Genomic DNA, 26,566 nt, shown 5'->3' with positions numbered 1-26,566 from the left:
CATAGGATGTAATGAAAGTAGTAAAATGCAATGTTAATTGTAATGTAAATGTATATATGTAAATCTAAAGGTTAATAAATTGTCAAAATGAAACAATGGTTTTCTATTCTCTGTATGCTCGGTCACATGGATAGCTTGAGAAGTGAAAGCTTAGTAAACCCTGATATTGTAAAAGTAGGCAACATCTTTAAGCCAGAAAACTTTACATTTTCTAAATGTATCATATATTTCGATAGACCACATCAATCTGTGGCTGCTGTCATGTGAATACCTTAATCCCAATTACAATTGGACACAGGATTATGTGCACACTCAGATGCCTCTTAAAAAATCTCCAATAATCCCTTAGCTTCTTTTGCCCAGGTACATAACAGCACAGAGCTTTGAGCAGTTACATAGACGCCTCTGCCAAGTCTAACATTTCATCGACAGGTGAAAAGCAATGGCTGCAGTGGACAAAGATGTGGCCGAGAAGTTTCTGGACAGTAACCCAGTTTTTGCCAAGCAGTACTATGACTCCAGGTTCCGGGCGAAGGTCATTTCTGACCTTCTGTCCACCACCAAGAAAACAGCGGTGGATATCAGCAGGTATCATGACCTGACATCGGTTGAGGAGTGTGAAATCATTTTTGATTTGGTACGTGACATGCAAGAAAATTTACAGATGGAGCGGGCAGTCTTCAACCTGATGCGGCATCTCACGTTCATGATGCGAGCCGACCGCATGAGTCTCTTCATGTACCGCCAAAGGAACGGCATTGCTGAACTGGCCACGCGCATTTTCAATGTACATAAAGATGCCACGTTGGAAGAATGCCTGGTGCAACCAGACAGCGAGATCGTGTACCCACTAGACACAGGCATTGTGGGACACGTGGCCACTGTTAAAAAGACAGTCAATGTACCGGATGTCACACAGGTAAGAGTAGTAAAATGTTTTTTTTTCCAGTTTATTCCTAAAGGGATAGTTCACACAAAAATGCTGTCATTTATTTTGAAAAATGTTAGATTTGGGGCACCATTGACTACTATAGAAGTGAATGGTGCCGCAGATCTGTTTGGTTATTAACATTCTTGAAAAGAGTTTGAACTTGCATTAAAATGAATGTGCACAATGGCCATTAGAGGGCAGCGCAAGGCTAGTATTTCACACTGGTATATGAGAACTTATTTAATGGATGATTAAGCAACAAGATTAAGTAATAATTATTCAGATTGTGTGCTTTCTACCCAACATAAAATATGACTTGCATTGATTTATGTTACAGCCAACAATTAAATAATCATTTATGTGCATGAATAGGAAATATATGTTTGAAGGATAAACTTCAAGATTGTATTTTATACTCATTATTAGTGGTCCAGTGCTGTTGTGGAAGATCAATTTTATTTGACAAATGTGAATGAGACATTGCACAGACAGATAATGTAAGACTCGATGTGCTTTGTAAAGATGGCCATGAAATCCCCTCTCTTTGATTAGAAATTACTAACCATTTTTCAAAAGAACAGGCTGTCTTTGGCACACGGTGTGCTTCACTGCCTCTCAGACAGCAAAATACTTTACCCTGTAGTGTTCATCATCACTTAGAAGAAAAAATGGTTTTCTCAATCTTTGACAATGGTGTTATGTGACTGAACTACCAAACAGGTCTGTACCAAACCTCGGAGGTAGCGACAGCATCCTTTCTCAGTTTAATCTGTCTGCCAGACTGCTGAGTAACCAAAATATTCACAGGCAGGTGAATATTTAGTGGAATATGAAATGCATGTCTTTCCCTGCACAGATATTCAGATATGCAATTTGTTGCACCCCAGAACTAAACAAATGGAGTGGCATCTATAAAATGAGATTTGGTTTAGGATGAATTGACGGTTGAAATGACTGAATCCTTATTTAACTACAGTGTGAAAGGCTTAGAGAAGGTGGATTCTCTTCTCCATTGATGTTACTGAACCTGGGAAGGATAAAAGCCTTTAATCTCAGTTGAATTAGAGCGATCCCAGATTAAATTTAAAGGTCAGCAGCTAACCCCATATTCCACATGTCAGCAGAATATTAGTGTTTACCTTGACTCCACATTTCTATTATTCTATATACATACTGTGCAAAAGCTAGGCCACCACCATTTTAATATAAAATATATTTAATTTAGTATTACAAATCCATCAGACGAATCGGGGCCAAATCTGCACCAGATCTGCTGACCTCGATATGGATCCGAGCCAGAGTCGTCTTCTGTGAACGAAAGCATTTTTGACCTTTTACCTTATTGTAACATTGTCAAATTCACCCAGTAGTTTTGGGAACCTCATTTCACAATATTAGCAGAACAGCATTTTATTTTTTAGCAAACAATCCTTAAAAATTACTGTTATATAAAATCTAGATGAAACATGTAAACATGAAACGTTTTCTGTTTAATTTACATTTATGCATTTGGCTGTTTTCCCTTGGTTTGAACCCATGAGTATTTGCGTTGCTAATGCAATGCTCCGTCATATGTTTTCCCAAGAAAACTTTATATTAGTCACAATAAGAGTCATGAAAAAATGTACTTTATTGTGTAGGACAGCCACTTCAGTGACTTTGTGGACAAACTCACTGAGTACAAGACAAAGAATGTGCTCGCAACTCCCATCCTGAATGGTAAGGACATGGTGGCTGTTATGATGGCGGTCAACAAGATTGATGGCCCTCATTTTACTGCCCAGGATGAAGAGGTACACTGGCATTTACTTACATGTTTAAAAGAAAATATATGACGCTAAAATGTTTTGTATTCAACTCTTCATCTCTGTCTTTCACCTGCAATAGTGTTATTTTTTGTTGCTTGAAAATTATTTGCATAATTATATTAAATGGTATCTGGTATAGTATGACTTCAGAGAAACACAATCACGAAATGCAGATTTAGAAGGTGTCCAGCATCAGAATTTTTAAAAAGCCCTTGAAGCCAGTTTTTGTTTTTGCACAAATAAGATTAAGGTCTGAACTTACTATAACCATTATTTTTAGAGGATTTAAAAATATTTCCTGTAGAATTATTTACATTTTTTTAGATGATCATTATCAAAAATGATCATTACCGTAACATGATATTACATTAAATATATGCATTTAAAAACTCATGTTTCGGTAATGAGAACTAAAAAGTTGTCTAGGTACTACAGTATGACAAACAAAATTTTAACTTTTATTTAGAGAGAAAAAATATAAACTGCTTACCTGGCTGGTAGCCATCTTGAGTGTCACAGTAAATTATGTCCCTTCCAACAATTTTTTAAAAATGTTAGTTTCTTGAGGGCTTAAACAATGATTGAAAATTGTTGCGGAGGATGGGAAAATTGGTCTTAGACACATTTATATTCCTTATTTTGTCTCTACATTTACCAATGATCACCAAATACCACATGTTTCTGTACTGTAAATGTTTATGGTATAACATGCACTGAAGCTTTTTATTTTTTAGATTTTTTAATTATAAATATTTCCATGTCAAAGAACACAAATCCAGTCATGGACACGTTGCGGTAATGAAAATTTCCCCCTTAAGTGGAAAAAACAACAGTATTGGTTTGTATGATGTCATTTGAAATCATGTACATGAAGAGATGTTTGTAACTGTATGCTTCTTATTTTGATAGCATTTACTTTATCAAAATGTTTCATGACACCTCATAAGTCTTATTTCGTGAGAATCACCCACTACTGGTTTGATGTTGACTACTTTAGTGTTATTAATAGGGCTGTGTGGAGACATAAAGCAGAAGAGCATAACAATGCATAATAATAATAAACTGAATAAAGAAAAATGTGAAATATTAAAGGAACACCTACAGTTATTAATGTGTCTCATAGACGCTGAAGAAATATCTCAACTTTGCCAATCTTGTGCTACGAGTGTTTCATCTGAGCTACCTGCACAACTGTGAAACCAGAAGAGGACAGGTGAGATGTCAAACTCCGATTTAACATGAATGACTCTGTCCATGTGCTGTAAACGTCATGATCTTCTGTTGAAGGTGTTGCTCTGGTCCGCCAGCAAAGTATTCGAGGAGCTGACTGACATTGAAAGACAGTTTCACAAGGCCCTCTATACGGTCAGAGCGTTCCTTAACTGTGACCGCTACTCTGTGGGACTTCTCGACATGACCAAAACCAAAGTGATTATTTCTTTTATCTAATGTTAATATTGCATAATTGCTACTGCTGTAGAGCTAAAATCTGGGCTTGCATTAGTGACCATTTATATATGCATGGGGCACAAAGTCTACTGCTGAAAATGTTTTGCATTATTTAATAATTTCAATAAAATTATATCACACTGCCTATGACAACTCCGCTAAAGTTTTGTGATTTACCAAACAAATTTATCCTACATAATGCAGTAGTGCCAGTGACTTCTTTTTTCGAGGGCGCACGATGCGAAGTTCGTCACAACATGTATGTAGCCCGTCATGTGTGTGCTTCGTCATTTCAAAATATGTGTCGAGTGATCCTATGTGCATTACGTGTCTTGTCAAAATAAGTGCCTGCTGCAGACGCATCTAAAGGGTTTATGATAAAAAAGACACTTGCGTTTTCCAGTTACTCATATAATCTCATGCATAATCAGAGTTTACTGTTAAGGGAGTGTCTTGCGTGTATTTTGTGACCGTGAGCGTCTCTTTTATCATAAACGGTTTTGACGCATTTGCAGCAGGCACTTATTTTGACAAAACACGTGATGCACATGGTTCACATGACGCAACAAACACATATTTTGAAAACACGAGCAACACAAATGACACTCCGAACCGTTATTTTGAATTTGTGCCCCTCGGATGAGCAGTCACCAGCCGCCACTGACATAATGTAAAGAACGTTGTGTGAAAATGTAACCTTATCTTTAATATTGACTTTAAGATTGCGATCAAACTTTGATGTCTTTATGTGATCTTTTGTGTATATTTCTTTGACACAGTCTGGTAAGATTTCCATAAATGTATTCATTTGCCTGTAGGAGTTCTTTGACCTTTGGCCCATACTGATGGGAGAGGTGCCACCGTACACTGGACCAAAAACCCCTGACGGTCGAGTAAGTGACCTTTATGAATCATGACAGATTCTCATGCTGTTGTTTATTTCGTGTTTGACTTGCAGTATTTGTTTTCTTTCAGGAAGTCATCTTCTACAAAGTGATTGATTACATACTGCATGGAAAGGAGGACATTAAAGTAATTCCGTAAGTCAGTACGTTTTATTGTTGGAAAATATGAATTTGCCTTTAATTAAAGTCCAACAGCGTGTACTAAAATTGATGTTAGTTTCCAGCGTCTTAAAGCATGAGCAGAGATAAAATTGAGTCTCCTGAGGACTATGAAATGAATGCATTATATAACTATTGTACTGTATAAGCATATTAAGCGATACTGATTTTTTTCTTTTTTTTAAGAGAACTCATTTGCACATTCACTTTCTCCCTAGATCCCCATAGAAAAAGATGTAATACTTTACAATAGGGTTGTTAACAATGCTTCTTACAGCATTTATCAATCTTAGGTTCATGTTAATTTCAGTTTTTATTAATACATTTTTAATGTATCAGACATGGTCAACATTTAAGATGAATACATTGCAAAAAATGCCAATGGGGTGAGAAAAATAAGTCTTGAAATAAGTTGACTTTTTTCTTAGATACTTAATTCAAGAAAAATGTTCTCACCCCATTGGCAGATATTTTAGCTTGTTTTAACCACAATTTCACTGAAAAAATTTTTGTAACTATACCGTTTTTGAGCACCATTGACTTACAAAGTATTTTTCTTTCCTGCTATGGAAGTCAACGGTGCTCCTGTTTCCTGCATTTTACAAATATATTATTTTGTGATCAGCAAAACAAAGAAATGTATACAGGTTTAGAACAATCTGAAGATGAATAAATGATGACAGATTTTGATTAACTATCCCTTAACCAAATACAACCTTATTTCAAAGTAAACTATAAAAATCTATTGAAGATTAACTGCTGTATGTTTCTTTATATGTTATTCAGATTTATATGTGGTGTCTTTACAGCAATCCGCCAGCTGACCACTGGGCATTAGTTAGTGGACTTCCTACCTACGTTGCAGAGAACGGCCTGGTATGAGACTAGACCTCCACAACTGTCTCCACTTTCAGACAAGCTGAAAGCCATTATGGTTTTTAAAGCTCCCATATTGAAATGATGGATAATTGTAATTCTCTAAACAATAATTAATGGCCATGCGTTGTTCCTTCTCACTGAGCGTGACTGCAGCTTTCCCTTAACTCTTACAGATCTGTAACATCATGAACGCTGCTGAAGATGAATTCTTTAACTTTCAAGTGAGTTACTTTTCTTATCCGTTCAATATGTTAGTCAATAATAGTTAAACTCGCTGTAAAAGCTATAAAATCTACGACTGGGGTTTGTGAACTCCTGGTGGTTCATGAGGGAATTGCTGGGGGTTTGTGAGTTGATATGAAATAAATAAACAAATTACAAATAATGTTGCTATGAAACTGAAGTAGCGATTGTCTCTCTTTCCCCGTGGCGACGTATAACCATAGATATGTATAATAAAGGTTAGAAGTCTCACACCTGCTCTGCTGGCCAATGGAGGTCGACGTCCGCACCTGGCGGCCATCTTGTCTCAGTCAGCTTGCTCACTCCTAGCATTGTTTTTTAATAGTGCATGTACTTTTAAATAATCATAACTTGCTATAAACTGTTTGGTTTGTTATAAATGTCAGAGATATACCTATGCCACTTCATGCTTATGAATAATGTTCATGAAACATGTTCAAGCATCCATAATTTTAGCCACGTTAATAGCGTTTGTAAGAAACCAAACCATTTGAAAATTGGTAGAAAATTGAGCAAGTTATGGTCATTTAAAAGAACATGTACCATTAAAACACGATGCTACAAGTGAGCGAGCTGCCTGAGACAAGATGGCCGCCGGTGATGACGCAAGACATCTAGTCTTTATTATACATATCTATGCGTATAACTGAGTGAAACGCTTCGGAACTGAAAAAAGGTTGGGAAATTGTCCATCGAGAACTGATTGGATCGTTTGCTAATTTGCTAATCACTGCAATTTTTCATGGGCCCGCCCAGGTGCCATAGCTTGTGACCGGAAGTAAAGAGAGATCGTTTTGAGGAGTGGAAGAGATTTGCGTTTTTGATTAAAGTTTATGTGGGCACGTGGATTAAAAAAAAATTTATGAAGCTCACAGATAATTCATTTGTAATGAATATCATAATACCCCCCCCATAATAGATTTTAATTTCAATTTTATTGTGACTTTTAATGATTAAATGCAAAATAGAACAGATGAAGGTCCAAAAACAGGTTATAATAACAATAACTATGTAAAATATTACTAATAATAAATGCTTTTTGAAGTTAAAAATGCAAATGTACTAATAATATTACATGATTTAAATATTTACTTAAAATCTGAGGCGGTACTTCAAGTAAGTAATTTAGGTCAAGGGGGTTCGGCTGACAAAACAGTTTGAAAACCCCTGATCTATGAGATGGAGTTGGTAACAAGATTTCAAAATGGAGAGTTGTGTAACTTCAGCATTTTCTATCTATTAAAGTGGATTGCATTATGCTGAAATGTTGATTGAGGTTTCTTTTTGTCCTGCCAGAAAGAACCTCTGGATGAATCTGGATGGACAATAAAGAACGTGCTCTCCTTGCCTATTGTGAACAAGAAAGAGGAAATCGTTGGCGTGGCCACATTCTGTAATAGGAAAGATGGAAAACCATTTGATGAAATGGATGAAACACTAATGGAGGTATCCGAGACCAGAGTACTGATTCGTGGCTATATAAATATACACTGATGGATGGATAAACATAGTCTGCATTATCTATCTGTGAACTTTTCATCCATGCTGTGTTTACTGCTAAGAACCGATCTCAGTTCACAGAAAACATTTCAAATTCAACACATTATTTTCCTCTGATAATAATAATCCTCTTGTTCTGGTTATTGAGTTTCGATTCAAGTAGGTTTATCTGAATCTATTTCAGTCACTCACTCAGTTTCTGGGCTGGTCGGTGTTGAATACAGACACTTACGACAAGATGAACAAGCTGGAGAATCGTAAAGACATCTTTCAAGACATGGTCATGTACCATGTTAAGTGCAGGAAGGATGAGATTCAGAACATCTTGGTGGGTTTCTGCAAACTAGTTAAGTACTTAGTATGCACTTCCTCAAGAGTCTTGTAATAGCAGGAAATCCCATTTGGTATTTTATTGATGACTTTATGATTGATAGTCAGGTTTAAAGGAGTTAAATGGCCATAAAGGAAAATAAACAAGGTGAAACGGGTGATGTTGTCTGTGCAGAACACGCGTGAGGTGTACGGGAAAGAACCCGACGAATGTGAAGAAGATGAGCTGGAGGAAATTCTGGTAGAAAACAAAAATCTCATATGCTGTTTAACATCTTTTCATTTATCAGCCGTGCATCCTAATGTGGTTGTTCTCCGCAGTACGACACCCTGCCAGATTCAGGAGAATCTGAGATCTTTGAGTTTCACTTCTGTGATTTTGAGTTCTCTGAGCTGGACCTGGTAAAATGTGGCATCAAGATGTACTATGAGCTTGGTGTGGTGGACAAGTTTCATATTCCACGTGAGGTGAGTGATAATGCTGAACAAGATCTTGACTACACTCTTGAGGTTTTTGCAATCCAGCGTTGAGTCAAAAAGGGACAAACCCAACCTGTTGGGATGTAACTTTACCTGTGCTGGGTTTTTTAACTGATTGTTGGGTCAATAAACAGTTTCTGGGTTAAAGGTCCAGTGTGGGACTTTTATGGCATCTAGTGGCGAGATTGCGAATTGCAACCAACATGTCAGTCCACAGCTCACCCCTTAATTTCGAAACGCATAGAAGCTACGATGTATTGCGCTCTGCAAAGCAGTTTGTATGTAAGGAGACTCACAGTGTATGTAGATAAAAACGTCTCATTCTAAGGTAATAAAAACAATACAGTTCATTATTTAAGGTCTTTATACACCACTGATAATATAGTTATGTATATTGTATTGCATTTCTGTTAAGAGGTCCTTCTATAAGTCCCACATTGCACCTTTAATTTTACCCAACGGCTAAGTTTGCCTCTTTTTCATATAACATTGGGTTGAAAAAAAAATTTTAGTGCAGTAATTTACTGAGCACCTACTGAGTTCAAATGGGCCCTGTTTAACACAATAAATGTGACAATTGAAAATTCATAAATGTAAAAGTTCAATCAACATTGCAATTTCTAAGAGCTCCTGTCTTGCGATTCACGATTTCCTTTGATGTGTAAGTGTGTATTAGTACATGTTAACGATATGCAAAAGGTACAAACCCCAAAGTAAACGATGATGCAAGTTATCTTCTCCAATGTAAATCTCTTTTCTTGGACTTAACAAACACACTGCTTTAGGCACAGTTTACTTCCTGGGATTGGTGATGTAGTAAAGACCAACATTATCATAATTCCTCCCGCTTCGGACTCACAGCCTGTAAGTTAACTCCTGTTAGCATTGCATTGTGAGCGAATCTTTCAAACATGGTAAGGAGCGTCACATTTCCACCTGACGTAAGAGGTATTTAGGCCAATCACAACGTACAAAATAGCTGGCCAATCAGGGAAACAGCACTTTTCAGATCAATGAGATTGAAAAAAATCAGTGCGTTTCAGGAAGACGGGGAAATCTGGAGCTATAAAAATGTACGGTATGTGGAAAATAATGTGTTTTTAACCATAAAACATGCTAACACATTATATTATACCAAATACTCAAAATAACATGAAATAGGTGCCTTTTAAATGTTTCTATTTCTAACTTTTGAATTCTGTGTTGCTCTCTTGTTGTGACTCATCTGTTTGTAGACCCTGGTGCGGTTTGTGTACTCAGTCAGTAAAGGTTACAGAAGGATCACCTACCATAACTGGAGGCACGGCTTCAACGTGGGCCAAACCATGTTCACATTGCTTATGGTAAGAAAAAACCTGTACAGATGGATGGTGTGATGATTCGTTCAACAACAGCCAATGCAAACTTATCTATAATAAAATAGTTTTTCCCACTCTGCAATGCAAAAAAAAAAATGAATAAACTAATCTTGTTAGTCTAGTAGTCATATATTTGTGACCCAGTCTGTGAAAATCCAACTAAAGTCATATTTTGTGATTTACTGTTTTCTACATAAAATCATCACATATACGTACATTATGAACATTGTGTAAAAAATAACCTTGATATCTTTAATATTGACTGAGTAGGATCATTTCATAGATTAAAATCAAACTTTGATGCTCCACATTTCAATAATAAGATTATGAGACTTAACAGAGGGACAGGGTCACATTTGATGAATTTCTCCCTCTGGTTCACATTCAATGATACCCCCATTCCAATTTATATTCTCTGAAATGGCAGACGGCCTCATCTCATGAATCATCCATGTGTAAATCTGCTCCTGGTTAAGTCTTGTGTATTCAATGTGATCTGGCTGTAAATCAAGTAGAAGGTCCAGGCAGCTAATAAGCCTCTCTCAGCACCACACTCATGCTTCACTGAATCTAATGAGCGCTCACTAGTCAGATTCTCTCGCTATACAAAAGGAGGGGGTGTGGCTTACATAAGCCCCACCTTGGATCTATTAAACTTACTGTCGTGACTTAGACAGGTGACCTGAAGCGCTACTATACAGATCTGGAGGCGATGGCGATGGTGACTGCTGGACTCTGTCATGATATTGACCACCGTGGCACCAACAACCTTTACCAGATGAAGTATGTGCTCATTATAATGAACTGCCAGTGCCAACATCCAACTGCTCTTGTCAAAGAAACATGTAGCCTAACCCAGTCTGTGAAAACCAAGCTAAAGTCATTTTTTTGTGATTTACTCTTTTCTACATAAAACCATCATTCATGCTGTAAAGAACATTCTGTGAAAATATAAACTTGATATCTTAAAAGATCGGAATCAATGAGAAATTAATGATTAAAATCAAATTATAGTGCGTACAATCTCATTATTACATTATTAGACATTATATAGCCTGGAATTCACAGACTCACAAAAAAATGATTTCATGCTCATATACAGTAGAGGGAATTTTCATTATTTGAGTAAACTAGCAGTTCTTGGGGCATACACACCAAATGTGAATTCATCAATTTGCATGAGTAGATTACATACAAAGTCAATGCAAAGACTTGAATAGACTTGGGCAATGCAAATGACCTAAATTGGGCAGCGCGATTGCCATGAAAACACGCCCCATTCAGCTCAAACGCATCTTGCTGCAAGTTGAAGATATTTAACTCAAGCTAAATATTCACATGACACAATGTTAAATCCCGTTAGTGATCTAAGACAAAGAACGCAATGCTTTACATTTAGTGTGTACACCGCATAATGGGGCATACACAACAAATGCAAATGTAACAATTTGCGCGAGTAGATTACATGCAAAGTCAATGCAAAAATATGAACTCATGCGGGGCTTTGCAAATTACGCATAATGGGTGGCGCGATTGCCGCAAAAACACTTTTCTCCTCAAATGCGTTTTTGCGCAAGTAGAAAATATTGAACTCAATTGAAACATACGCTTGACAAGAAGTTATATCCCGCAAGTAATCTAGAGCGAGGAACGCGATGCTTCGCATTTAGTGTGTACGAAGCATAATGGGGCATACACACCAAACGCAAATTCAATGATTTGAGCAAGTAAATTGCATACAAAGTCAATACAAAGACGTGAATAGATGCGAACTCGTGCGAGCGTTGCATATGCATTTGTCGCAATAACACTTTTTGCCTCAAATGCGTTTTCGTGCAAGTAGAAAATATTAAACTCAAGCTAAACTTTCGCATGACACGAAGTTACATCCCGTGAGTAATCTAGAGCTAGGAACGCAACGCAATGCTTCACATTAAGTGTGTACACAGTATAATGGGGCATACACACCAAACACAAATTCAACGATTTGCTCAAAAAGATTACATACAAAGTCAATGCAAAGACATGAATAGATGTGAACTTGTGTGGGATGTTGCAAATTACGCATATTGGGCGGCGCAATTGCTGCAAAAACACTTTTAGCCTCAAATGCGTTTTTGCGCAAGTAGAAAATATTAAACTCAATTGAAACATTGGCTTGACAAGAAGTTATATCCCGCAAGTAATCTAGAGCGAGGAACACGATGCTTGGCATTTAGTGTGTACGCAGCATAATGGGGGATACACACCAAATGCAAATTCAACGATTTGTGCAAGTAAATTGCATACAAAGTCAATACAAAGACATGAATAGATGCAAACTTGTGCGAGCGTTGCAAATGCGATTGCCGCAAAAACACTTTTTGCCTCTAATGCGTTTTTGTGCAAGTAGAAAATATTAAACTCAAGCGAAACTTTCGCATGACACTAAGTTACATCCTGTGAGTAATCTAGAGCAAGGAACGCAACGCAATGCTTTACATTTAGTGTGTACACAGCATAATTGGGCATACATACCAAATACAAATTCAACGATTTGCTCAAAAAGATTACATACAAAGTCAATGCAAAGACGTGAATAGATGTGAACTCGTGCGGGATGTTACAAATTACGCCTAATTGGGCGGCGCGATTGCCGCAAAAACACTTTTCGCCTCAACTGCAGCTTTGCACGAGCAGAAAATATTAAACTCAAGTGAAACTTTTGCATGACACAACGTTACATCCCGCAAGTTATCTAGAGCGAGGAACGTGATGCTTTGCATGTAGTATGTACCCAGCATAATGGAGCATACACACCAAACGAAAATTCAACAATTTGCACGAGTTGACTACATACAAAATCAATGCATAAACGTGAATAGATGTGAACTCATCCAGACCATGCAAAAACACTTATCGCCCCAAATGCGTTTTTGCACAAGTAGAAAACATTAAACTCAAGCGAAACTTTCGCATGACACAAAGTTACATCCCGTGTGTAATCTAAAGCGAGGAACGCAATGCTTCACATTTAGTGAGTACACAGCATAATGGGGCATACACACCAAAAGCAAGTTCAACAATTTGCGCAAAAAGATTACATACAAAGTCAATGCAAAGACATGAATATATGCGAATAGATGTCTTGCGAATGACACATACTGGGAGGTGCGATTGCTGCAAAAACACTTATCGCCCCAAATGCGGTTTTGCACAAGTAGAAAATATTAAACTCAAGCGAAACTTTCGCATGACACAAAGTTACATCCCGCAAGTAAACTAGAGCTAGGAACGCGATGATTTGCATTTAGTGTGTACACAGCATAATGGGGCATAGACACCAAACGCAAATTTTACGATTTGGATGAGTAGATTAATTACAAAGTCAATGCAAAGACATGAATAGATGCATTGCGAATGACACATATTGGGAGGTGCGATTGCCGCAAAAACATTCGCCTCAAGTTCATCTTCGCGCAAGTTGAAAATATTTAACTCAAGCAAAACATTCCCGTGACACGAAGTTACATCCCGCAAGTAAACTAGAGCTAGGAACGCGATGATTTGCATTTAGTGTGTACACAGCATAATGGGGCATACACACCAAACGCAAATTTTACGATTTGCATGAGTAGATTACATACAAAGTCAATGCAAAGACATGAATAGATGCAAATAGATGCGTTGCGAATGACACATATTGGGAGGTGCGATTGCCGCGAAAACATTCGCCTCAAGTTCATCTTCGCGCAAGTTGAAAATATTTAACTCAAGCAAAACATTCACGTGACACGAAGTTACATTCCGCGAGTAATCTAGAGCTAGGAACGCGATGCTTCGCATTTAGTATTTACACAACATAATGGGGCATACACACCAAATTTAAGGATTTGCACGAGTATATTACACACAAAGTCAGTACAAAGACATGAATAGATGCGAATCGATGTGTTGCGAATGACACATATTGGGCAGCGCGATTGCCACGAAAACACTCGCCTCAAACACATCTTCGCGCAAATTGTAAATTTTCAACTCAATCAAAACTTTCGCATGACACAAAGTTAAATCCAGCGAGTAATCTAGAGCAAAGATTTGGTTTGTACGCCTCATAACATCTTACTTTAAGATATTTTTTACCACTTACCATTGATACATTGCACTAATTTATATTATTATTTTGTGAATGTGCGTCTGTGTTTTGATAATTTTGTCAGGTCTGGCAATCCACTGGCAAAGCTGCACGGCTCTTCCATTCTCGAGAGACACCATCTGGAGTTTGGAAAAACTCTGCTTAGAGATGATGTAACGCTGCAAATTTAATGACATTTTTCAAAAGGCTTCTGCTTTCATTGCAAGTTCGAACCCATCTGTTATTTGCCTAAATACTTTCTTTCCAAGGCTTTGAATATCTACCAGAATCTTACCCGAAGACAACATGAAATTGTCATCCATTTGATGGACATCGCTATCATCGCGACAGACTTAGCCTTGTATTTCAAGTAAGAATTGTATTACTTTTAAGACATGCTTGTATTTTCATGATTCATTTTTGCATAATCACCACTTAACCTGCTGCAGGAAGAGAGCCATGTTTCAAAAAATCGTGGATCAGTCCAAGACCTACGATAGCTGGGATGGTTGGACGAAATACATGATGTACGAAACGACTCGGAAGGAAATTGTCATGTGAGTGCTGCGAGGAAATATGATTATGTCACCCATAATAACAGTTCAACTCATATACTTGCGAGTTACTGTATATAAAATGACATGCAACAGCTTGCATTTGCGCCCATTATGGTTCATAAATATGAATTCACAGTGTTTTTTCCCTTTCGTCTCCGCAGGGCAATGATGATGACTGCCTGCGATTTGTCAGCCATTGCCAAGCCATGGGAGATACAGAGCAAGGTTAGATATTTTCTATTCATAATGCAATGTCGCACATACTACAGCAATTTATTCAGACACGTGGGGCGGCCAAGGCTGCGACTGAATGAGGAAATGAAATATCTGGGCTCTCAGCCAGTGTAATGAGACTTAAACTCCATTCATATGTTAATGAATCAATGGACGTGTTGTTTACATTCAGAAGCAACATTGCTTTTTATGTGTGTGTTTCTGCAAATGCTATTATAATATTCATGAAGGTACAATGATGATAATGGTACATTTCATAGCTGCACAAAGACGTGAAAATAAGACAGACTGATTTTCTGGGTCATTAAATGCAAAGAAAATATATAGGATTTGAAAACTAGTAGTATACAGGTGTATTATTGATATCGTCTATATATTCTTTGTACTCTAGGTGGCGCTATCTGTAGCTGCAGAATTCTGGGAACAGGGAGACCTGGAGAGAACAGTGCTGGAGCAGCAGCCCATTGTGAGTGAATGAACGGGTGGAGGGTTTTCGGGGGTATGGAAGGGAGAAAGAATGAGAAAGTTCCCATGGGTCATGCAGTGATGTACTGCCTATTATGCGGTGCAGTGAATCAGAAAGAGCAGTCGCAATGGTCCAGTCAAACCCACCGCTCCCAGACTCCCTGTTTTACTCAGCCGTGATTGGAAACGCAAGAATTTAATGTCAGCGTTCGAAAGTCCCATCAAACTTTCCACTTTAGCTGAGTAATTTTTTAACGCTGCTATGCATTCAGTGTGTGTCTGTTGTAGGTTGGAGTTTTGGTTTTGATACAGAGTTAAGTGCATGCTGTTTCTCTTCCAGCCCATGATGGACCGGAACAAAGCGGATGAACTTCCCAAACTGCAGTGTGGTTTTATTGATTTCGTCTGTTCTTTTGTGTACAAGGTGAGGTTGTGCATTTCGATTAGTACACAAAACTACACGTGGGACTTCATTGATCGGCTCCTCTAAATGTTCACGAGATCCACTCGAGAGTCCATCAGGAAACAGATGCAAAATCATCAGCATAAATTCACAGCGCTGATGTTGATCAGATGTCTGCTTGCATTGTATTGACCGAACATCACAATGCAGGCCTGCTGGAATTAGACAATGTGACGTTATTAAAGGGATAGTTCACCCAAAAATGAAAATTCTGTCATTATTTTCTCATCATCACGTTGTTCTAAATCTGTATGAATTTCTTTATTCTCAATGGAACAATTGACTGCCATAGTAGGAAAACAAATATGATGGAATTCAGTGGGTACCGTCAACTGTGTGCTTATCAGCATTTATCAAAATATCTTCTTTATCATTTATCACAATATTTCCATAATATTTGTTTTCCTACTATTGAAGTCAATCAGTTGTGTGCTTACCATTATTTATCAAAATATCTCCTTTTGGGTTCATCAGAAAAAAAGAAATTCATACAGGTTTGTAACAACATGAGCATGAGGAAATGATGACAGAATTTTCATTTTTGGATGAACTATCCCTTTAAAGGCGGGGTGCATGATCTCTGAAAGCCAATGTTGATATTTAAATTGACCTAAACAAACACACCCCTACCCCAATAGAATCTGGACCTTCTTTTGATAGTCCCTAGCCTGGTCCAACCAGACTCTCGTACATATTTCATTTGTACAGAGAGTCTGGCCACGCTCCATTGCAAAGCGTTACTTCCGTTAAGGAGGGTCCATTGTTGAAGTTTAAAACTATTGGAACTGCCAAAGCCAATCGCTAACGTGTGGTCATGACGTATATCATGCACCGAAACTGTCCGGAAACAACAAGTCAGAATATCAGACAAACAAAACTTAGCAAACCTGGTTCTTGCTCCGGCTTTAACTTCTGTATATTCGGCAGTTTTGCAACAACGGACCGAATAGCTTTTCTCACGTCTTTCTCCGCTGCCATTACTGAACTACAACTTAAACTGACGCACGACCTCAACGTCATCGTTCTTAGCCACCCCCATCTGTTCGCTGATTGGTCCTGCAGATTTTTGCAGGAGAAAACGAAACTCTATAGAGAAATCCCAGACGTACTGCTGAAGCGAAATGAAATTAAGCGGAAGCACGTAGGAGGGTGGAGCCAGGCTAGATAGTCCCACCCCACAATACGCAACCCAGGCAACAATGTTGGTTAGTAGACTACAATAATTTACAAGAAAACATGTCAAAACCACTTAGAGGGTTTAGCATCTGAACTCTTCTGGGTGGTTATCCGGACAGGGATTATCTTAAGCCAGGACATGCCTTACTAAAAACATTACTTGTGTGCATTTTGAGGCTAAACAAAGGGCACTGATGTATTTTAAGACGGATCTTATATTTATTTTAGTCTAGGACTAGTCTAATCCCTGTCTGGGAAACCGCCCCTTTATGTTTTACAAAGACAGTATATAAAGTAAAATTATTACATCATTTTCTTTTTTGGTTCAACGATCCAAATCATATAAAAGTATATCAAAGCACTGGATTGACATCTAGTACTGTATGTTATAGAAGACCACAGGCAACAGATTGTTCAGTTATATTATACTCTCCATCTTTCCCACAGGAGTTTTCACGCTTTCACGTAGAGATCACACCCATGCTGGAGCGTCTTCTGAACAACAGGAAAGAATGGAACGCTCTGAAGGAAGTTCATGAGGCCAAGATAGCCAAACTGGAGGAGGCCAAGAAAGCAAAAGAAGAAGCCACAGCTGCTGGCTTAGCTGCTAAACAAGGTAAATAATGATCTCATCATCACATCTGTTCAGTTTTCCCAATGATTTTTAGCCCTTGTGTTTATAAGCAGAAGAGATTTTCTAAATCCCAAAGCCCCTAAAATAATTTACATTTGGTTTGCTGTGATGTGTAGCGTGAATATTCATCTGATCTAAATTTAAATGCCTTGCAGGAAGTGCAGCACAAGCATCTCAGTCCAAGACCTGCGTTATCACTTAACTGAATGACCACACAGGGCGACTGGACTATTGGAGTCTATGTAACTTAGACAGCTTTCATTATTTTTGTCCTGTTAAAATGATTTAGGGAAAGTTAAGCATTTTAGTTAAAAATCAGTTTTATTGTAATAAAATTAAGATGACAACAGGGTGGAGGTAATGTGTGAGCCTGTCTGTGAAATCCAGGCAAGTCTCAAAATCAAATAATTAGATTAGGAGCATCAAAGTTTGATTTTAATCATTGATTTCAATCTTTGACCTTACTTAGTTAATATTAAAGGTTATTTTTCACAGAATGGTCTTTACATTATGTATGATGATTTTTTGTAATATGCAGTAAATCACAAAGGTTAGACTTTAGCTGGGTTTTCACATATCAGTGTTTTTTTATATTTAGTTTATATCTCATGCACTTTATTAATTACATGGTTTGGTAGTTGCTGAACTTGTACAGAACAAGTATTTTCTTAAAAAATACCATTATTTTTGTTCATTTGTAGAAAATATATTTCAATAAAATATGTGAGAATTTATTTTTGTGCCGTGCTGTTGCTGTGCAAAAGTGCCTCTCGGATGCAGTACACCGTGTATGCGTGTGTGCTGACTCTCCCACTGGGACGTACAGAACCATCTTACAAAAGCATTGGATAACCCACAGGGGGGTGTTGGCGTAATCGTCAGAGAAGGCTGAAAGGTGATTGGTAGGGCAGCAGAAGGGGTTGGGCACAGTGTAGGATTCACGTCATGCTACAGACGCAATCACTGCACGTCAACAGACTATGATGTCAGGTGTTACATTTGCCTCATTCCCACAGCAAAAGAGGGGGAGTCTGGAAAATCTGCAGCCACTGCAAAAGCTAAAAATAGCACCGATGTGACAGCACACACACGCGCACCTCAGATAAATGTGCATCCCGAACACACACAGGGATGTGCCGTAGGGAATGATCGTTCTGACGTCTGAATCACAAACCAGCGGAGCGGTAAATTACCACCAGGCCTCCAAAAGATGCATGAACTGAGGTTTCATTCAGCATGTTCTGCTACATACCCCCAGCAAAAAAACCATCACTATATTAAAATCACAGGCAAACTGCATGGATACAGAATGTGATTTGCTATTGGCTTCAAGTATGCAGTAACCAATCAGCTTTCAGCTGAGCTATTGTGTAAGTACAATGCGTAATATCGCCAGAATGTGGTGGAAGTGATGGCTTTAATGCAGTTGATGCTGGGTTTGCAAAGCATTTGTTTTAAAGGGGACATTTTACAAGACTTTTTTAAGATGATTTTTTAAGTCCCCAGAGAACATATGTGAAGTTTTCGCTCAAAATATCATATAAATAATTTATTATAGGATGTTAAAATTGACACTTTGTAGGTATGAGCAAAAATGTGCTCTTTTGGGTGTGTCCTTTAAAATGCAAACGAGTTGATCTCTGCACTAAATGGCAGTGCTGTGGTTGGATAGTGCAGATTAAGGAGTGGTATTATCCCCTTCTGACATCACAAGGGGAGCCAAATGTTAATTGTTAACTTTTTTCACTTGCTTTCAGATAGGTTTACCAGAGTTACTGGGTTGATCTTTTCCATATTTTTTAGGTTGATAGACGCACTGGGGACCCAATTATAGCACTTAAGGATTGGTCAATTTTCTTAAAAGAAAAATCCAGATAATTTACTCACCACCATGTCATCCAAAATGTTGATGTCTTTCTTTGTTCAGTCGAGAAGAAATTATGTTTTTTGAGGAAAACATTGCAGAATTTCTTAATTTTATGGACTTTAATAGAGCCCAACATTTAATACTTAACTCAACACTTAACAGGTTTTTTCAACGGAGTTTCAAAGGACTATAAACGATCCCAAACGAGGCATAAGGGTCTTATCTAGCAAAACGATTGTCATTTTTGACAATAAAAATAACAAATATACACTTTTAAACCACAACTTCTCATCATGTAGATCCAGTCGTGATGCGCCAGCGTGACCCCACGCAATACGTCATGACGTCAAGAGGTCACAGAGGACGAAAGCGAAACTCCGCCCCAGTGTTTACAAGCGTCTTGAAAGAGGACCGTTCCTACGATGTTGTATGTCAACTGATACTAATTAATGTCTTTGTGTCAGTTTATTGTTTAAAATGGTCCGCAAATGTGCGTTTTATATATGTAACACGTGACCTCCCTACGTCACTACGCATTTACGTTAGGTCGCGCTGGATCGGATCTAGACGAGAAGTTGTGCTTTAAAAGTGTATATTTGTTATTTTTCTTGTCAAAAATGACAATCGTTTCGCTAGATAAGACCCTTATGCCTCGTTTGGGATCGTTTATAGACCTTTGAAACTCCGTTGAAAAAAACTCTTAAGTGTTGAGTTAAGTATTAAATGTTGGGCTCTATTAAAGTCCATTAAAATAAGAAATCCTCTCAAAAAACATAATTTCTTCTCGACTGAACAAAGAAAGACATCAACATTTTGGATGACATGGTGGTGAGTAAATTATCTGGATTTTTCTTTTAAGAAAATGGAATATTCCTTTAAACATGAAACATTTTCATGATATGTCCCCTTTAAGATGCTTGGATTTGATAGTCAGCATACAGCGTAGTAACAGGCCGTGTCACAACAGACATATTTCTGTGGCATTGTGCATCTTCTGACATGAATATACATAGCAACTCAGATTACAAAAGATATTCATTATGGATTTTATTTTTCTGAGGCAAAACAATGAATATATGCACTTTTTACAGTATATGAGGATCAGTTTCTACAGTTTAATAATGTAAACAATCTCGGAAGAGAAATGTGTTCAGTTTAAAAGGAAGCCATCATTTGCTTTTTCCGCTATTTACATGAATTAAAATATAATTTATGACATCAAATAATTTCCACTAAATAGATACTTTGATCTAGGAAACTAGATTTTAACAATTTAAAAATACTGAAATGCATTCGTCTCCACATTCTCAAGACATGAAATCACACAATACCAAAAAAAAAAAGATAAACCAACACCATTTAAAAGACATCCAAACTAAGTGGCATATAAATAAAAAACTCAAAACAAATAAAAACAAATGTAAAAATATAAAATCTTACTAACAGTATTTACCAAAAACTAGGTTAAAAAAGAAAAATCATAGTGAATTTGATAGTCATTAGATGTAAATAATAAAAAAGACAATGAGCAAAGAAACACATGCCCTTTTACTCAGATTTTGTTTCGACTAAAGACAAGATCTTGAAGCAGCAATAAAATATGACATGGATGTAATGACATCATTAACTAATGCTCTGGCACCCAATTCTACATCCACTTCTTAATAAACACAATTTAAGGTATAGCACAGACAATGTTATTTTCCCCAATATAATTGCTGATTCAGAGGGCATATTCTCGACAACTAAGTTGGTTCAACTTAAAAACGTAAGTTACCTGGTTGCCTTAAAATTTTGAGTTAATTCAACTTTAAAATGTTAGTCGACACAACTTTTCAGAGTTAAGTGATATTTTTAAGTTGAATTAACTTTATTTGTTTAACAAACAAATCTTTTTTTAGTGTGTGAACAACAAATGTGTATGATGATAGATGTAGTGAATTAAAATGGACTTGATGTATGAAATATAAAGAAATGCAACACACAAGCACACACACACACGCATACATTTAAGGGCCTGGCCAAACGATCATGACATTCGTAAAATGGATTTGATGTGATACCACATTTCTCCTGTAGCCGAACATCAAATGTATTTTTTGGTCAACTTGTCTAGCGATCACTGAAATGACTGGAAATAAAAAAAATGTATTGCATTTTAAAAAGGTTCCCTTTGGAAGGTGTTTTTTCAATATATATCTATATATATTTTATTTGGATCACCTGTACATTCTAGATCGACAGTGTAAGTTGAAATGTATTGAAGTGTTTTGAAACACTGAATAAAATGATCTATAACAAATTATATCTATATATTTATCTACACAAACACACAAATATATATATATGTATGTGTATATATATATAATCATATATATGTATATACCTTTTATAATATGGCTGTATCGAAAAACACATTGGATTGTAAAGGAGATCAGACTGGTAGCTTTTTTCCCCACTAAAGTTTAAGGCTCTCCTTGTGTGAGACTGGGCTATCTGGGAATTTTTTTCCTCATAGAAAAAGTCCTTCTTGGCTAGTGATCCTAAACATCAATGATTTTTTTTCCCATTTCATCGTATTTCCACCACAATCTACGACATGCAGTACATGATCTCTTTTCGTAAATTCCCCTGATACCCAACCAATCTCATCAATAAATCCTTTCTTTTGTGAGAGAAAGGCTCTCTTAGATAAGCGGTATTGCATCTCAATTGCATAAAAAATCAAAATAAAACAAACATATTAAAATTGTTAAAAAAATCATTTCTAAAGGGATACTTTATACAACTGTAATCGACTTATGAAGCCATATCAATGAATTTTCCCTTCTGGATTTCCCTGTATTGCTTATCGCTGCATTAAACTCTGCTCTTACAAACATAATAACAACCCTTTAAACCACAAGTTACAGCACATGACCATATATCTCATGTTTACACAAGACACAGTGCTATATACACATTATATATCTCTCTTATAGATATATGTATATATTTATTCATGTAAACCAGCACAATCTCTCACTTGTTTAGTAGTATACACATACTAAGCAGCACACTCATTCAGTTTAGTTTTTCCCAGGATCTCATTGGGCATTCCCAGGAATTCCCAGGATTCGAATTGGTCAAATAAAGCGACTGTAATATTCGGATGAACTTCTTAGTACCGTACGAGGGACTTCCTAATACGGCACTTTAACACTGAATAAGGCTTCAGTAGTTTGTGTGCGCTCTAGTAAAGTGAAAAGACAATTCGATCATGTAAACATTCAGGTTTGGGGTGTTGTTTTTCGAAGGAGGCGACTGGATAAAGGGAGAGGCAGGGATAATGCGAGAGTAAAGAGGCAGACAATCCTCTCTATGTCAGCACACACTCATACACACACACGCGCGCACAACTATACCATAACAACAGGGTTCGGATTGAACCCCGCAGAATAAAAGTGACAAGTGGGAGAGAACAGACTTCAACTCCCAGCATATCAAACCTGTTCCTAAACCCGGTAAAAGACACGGACGACGCACGAGGTTATACACAGGTACACGTTTAGACTTCAGAAAACAGACATAGAGGACAAATATAGAATTAGCCACTAAGTAAGAGCTAGAAAAACCCGCAGATCTTCGTTATAAAAGTGAGTATTTGAGCTTCGAGAGAAATATGAGAGAGTGACATGTAAACAAAGCAGAGATACGATCGTATCTCTATTGAGATTGAGCTCTGGATAAAGATCTTCCTCCAAGTTTACCGCCACCCTTCTCTCAAGAACTGCCGGCAGGTGAACTTCACTGGGTGAACATCCAGAAGAACGAGAGCCATTAGACTTTTCTTCTTCTGGATGTCCCTGGGCTAAGCTGCTGGGAGAATCTTAACATTAAACTGCGTTTTCAAATGAACACCGATAGGATGGACGCAACAGGCGCTACAATCGCATTTGTGACGGTACATTGCATTCCATTAAACATTAGGAAAGAAAACAGCATGACTATTTTCGTGAGATTGGTACTTAATTAATTGTTAGAGGGTTGTTAAAGGACTGGAAACGCAAGTAAAATCGTTAAAGGTGAAGTGTGTCATTACTGCATTACCAAACAGAAGTGCAATAAAAGGTCAAATTAAATTACTTTTCATGAAACTAAACTTTTTATTGTTTAGACAAAAACAGATAGTTCCATCCCCAAACACACATCATTGGTTAAGCAAATTTCTTCATATTTTTAAGAGACAGTACTGCGGTGTCTCGTCAATAAAGAGAAAACATTTCCCTGCCAATGATGCTTCCATGATGAGTTTTTATGGTAATCTTTTATTCTGCTATTATCCACTAGACGGCGCTCTTACCCAATTTGTAAAAAACTGAAGCAAAACAATTCAACAACAGCTTAAACTCTGTGTATGTTTTGATCTTTTTTTTAAAGGTGACATATCATGCAAATGTGAAAAAGAACAACCCAGTAACTTAGTTTTGGTAAACCATTCTCTGCAAGCATGTGAAAAATAAATCATTGAAATTTGGCTCCCCTTGTGATGTCAGAAGAGGATAATACCGACCCTTAATCTGCACTATCCAACCACGGCACTGCCATTTAGTGCAACGTTCAGATCATTTGCATTTAAAAGGTCACACCCAAAAACGGCACATTTTTGCTCCAAAGTGGCAATGTTAACATGCTATAGTAAATTATTTATATGATAATTTGAGCTAGAACGTCACTCTGGGGACACCAAAGATTTATTTGACATCTTTAAAAAGTCTTGTGAAATGTCTCTTTTAAACAAAAGTCATTTACAAAAATGCAATTATTTCAGCTTTTTGCTCAAAATGTGGTATTTTTGAAGAAACTCTTCTTTTTAAATTATATAAACATACAATAAATCAAATGATAAAACAGACCCTCTGCTTTAAAAAGAAAAAACAAAACAAAACAAAAAAAAAACGTTTCATCCTATCTTCATTTGTTCTCTTTTGATCTCAAATATGGGAAGGTTTCTTCAAAAGTGTTCTTTACTGTTTTTGGATCAGTGGATGCTTCAGTGTTTTATAAGCTGGGTAAGAGCGCCATCTAATGGATAACAGCAGAAATATGGATTGTCGTAAAACTTGTCATTGGCAGGGAAAGAGTTAACACGAAGCGGAAGTGACGACTGTTGCATGGACGACGCTGTGATCAAAATACAACTCATCTTTGCAATTATTATTCATTATTTGTCATGTTATGTTTACCATATAGTTTAATTTATAGATTCAGTGATGCATCATCTATTTAATTTGTTAATTCTGTGTAGCGCAACTAAACTCCAGCCCCTCGTAATGAGTTTTTTATTTTTATTTATTTTTTGGCCATTTTTGCCTTTTTATTGATAGAAAGTAGTTTTTGATAGACGGCAGAAAAGTAGAGGGTTAAGAGAGGGGTATGGGATCAGCAAAGGACCTTGAGCCGGGATTCGATCTCGGGTCGCCGGAAGTGCATTTGCACCATATGTCGGAGCACTGCCCACTACACCATCGGCTCCGAACCCTCGTAATGAGCTATATGAACGGTATGAGTGTGCACAGATGCTTTTTCATCAAAAACAGAAGACCATCCAGGAACTTTATAGATACTTAACATACTACGATTAAAGGTCCACTGTGTAGATTTTTAGTAACATCTAGTGGTGAGATTGTGAATTGGAACCAATAGCCCACTTCATAGCTCATCCCTCACTTTTGAAACACATAGGAAACCTACGGTAGCCACAACAGGACAAACACATAATCGTATGAGACAACGTAGTGACAAAATGCGCTCTGTAGAGCAGTTTGTCCATTTAGGGCTACTGTAGAAATATCATGTAAGGGGACCTGCGGTGTATGTAGAGAAAAACGTCTCATTCTAGTGTAAAAATAATAATAAAAATAATGCAGTTCATTATGTACTGCTGATAACATAGAATGTAGATTATATTGCATTTCTGTTAAGAGATCCTTCTAAAAGTTACACAGTACACCTATAATTCTAATTTTGAATACTGTTTGGGATGTATAATATGTGATCTGGGACGCAGGCAGTGTTTAGTTTTTGGGGGATTTGCCTGCTTAGAATCATCTTTAAATACTCTATGAGGATAAGCGAACGTATTTACGATTGTAAAAAATGACACACTTCACCTTTGGGGATCAGGTTGGTTTGGAATAAAGATTATTGGCTCGGATGTCTCTGGCGGCCAGCAGCAAAAGCCCCTTTTAAACCAGAGGAGGTCAGACACCGGATAAAAGAAACACTACCTCGTTTGAGTGCATAGATGAAATCAAGGAAGCACTAAAATTACAAAAAGACTATTTTTTCTTTTCCTTTTGATTTGTAAACTCTACCTTGTAAGGATTTTTTGTGTCGTTTTTTTTAATCTGCTTTTAATCCACTTTTCATCGTAACACACGCACACACACACACACGGAGTTGAACATCCACAAAGTTTCGCTAATACAAGTAGCAGTTATTATTTATATATTGTATTTATACGACAAAATGATAAAAGCACCTTGCAGGTCTATGAAGAGTGACAAAGGGGTAAAAACAAAATTAGAAAAGCACACACACGCCACGACAACCAACGGAAATAAGTGCGGTTTGCTACTGAGCCTGAGCCGCTCGCGATGTCACGGATGACGTCCGGGTCACAGACGCGTGCGAGAAGCAGCACTTGTGTCCGTGTTTTCAAAGCTGTTTGTGTTTGTTGTGTCGTCCTGCCCCAGTGTCCTCCGATCCTCGGTTACAAGGTCCATTTTTTTTATTCAAATGTAAACATGAAGAGGTGCCTTGGTTGAGGTTCTGAGTCGAGTCTCGGACAGGGCGGGGACGCTGGAGGTGTGCTAAGGCGTGTCAGCGATGCAGGCTTCTTTGCGCTTCCTTTAGTAGAGCGTCAAAGTCCAATGCATCATACTTGCTCTTTACTGGTCCTGGACCTGCCTCATCTAAAGAGTAAAAAACACAACAATAGCAGAATTCACTCATTAAATGTGCATTAGTAAC

At 37.4% G+C, this 26,566-nt stretch overlaps 2 protein-coding genes across 3 annotated transcripts in view; one reads left to right on the top strand and one right to left on the bottom strand.

Moving 5' to 3' along the window:
• Positions 1 to 311: 311 nt before the first annotated feature.
• On the top strand, positions 312 to 18,394 carry pde6a (phosphodiesterase 6A, cGMP-specific, rod, alpha). The gene is made up of 22 exons (XM_065271499.2): positions 312 to 919; positions 2,572 to 2,724; positions 3,863 to 3,952; positions 4,027 to 4,167; positions 5,007 to 5,081; positions 5,164 to 5,228; positions 6,062 to 6,128; positions 6,305 to 6,352; positions 7,671 to 7,820; positions 8,059 to 8,202; positions 8,380 to 8,445; positions 8,526 to 8,672; positions 9,920 to 10,027; positions 10,716 to 10,825; positions 14,242 to 14,329; positions 14,426 to 14,526; positions 14,606 to 14,713; positions 14,875 to 14,938; positions 15,339 to 15,413; positions 15,753 to 15,836; positions 17,499 to 17,667; positions 17,841 to 18,394. The coding sequence occupies exons 1-22, from the start codon at positions 443 to 445 to the stop codon at positions 17,885 to 17,887; spliced, it is 2,577 nt and encodes an 858-aa protein (XP_065127571.2). The 5' UTR covers positions 312 to 442; the 3' UTR covers positions 17,888 to 18,394.
• Positions 18,395 to 20,583: 2,189 nt separating this feature from the next.
• Positions 20,584 to 26,566, bottom strand: part of ppargc1b (peroxisome proliferator-activated receptor gamma, coactivator 1 beta) — a 53,781-nt gene continuing 47,798 nt past the window's right edge. Inside the window, exons 12-13 of one of the 2 annotated variants that reach the window (XR_012335251.1) lie at positions 24,005 to 26,508; positions 20,584 to 23,942 (exon numbers count right to left, since the gene is read on the bottom strand). Coding sequence is in view for 1 of the 2 variants with exons in the window: in XM_065266645.2 (XP_065122717.1) it covers positions 26,417 to 26,508 (92 nt within the window). In the remaining variant the exon portion in view is untranslated. Of the gene's footprint in view, positions 26,509 to 26,566 lie in introns of both variants that reach the window. The other variant, XM_065266645.2, reaches the window with a different exon arrangement.

Source organism: Paramisgurnus dabryanus, chromosome 16 (assembly GCF_030506205.2).
Source record: "Paramisgurnus dabryanus chromosome 16, PD_genome_1.1, whole genome shotgun sequence".
NCBI lineage: Eukaryota > Metazoa > Chordata > Actinopteri > Cypriniformes > Cobitidae > Paramisgurnus > Paramisgurnus dabryanus.
Note: the sequence above shows the minus strand (reverse complement) of the source record. Positions and strands in the feature narration are given on the sequence as shown.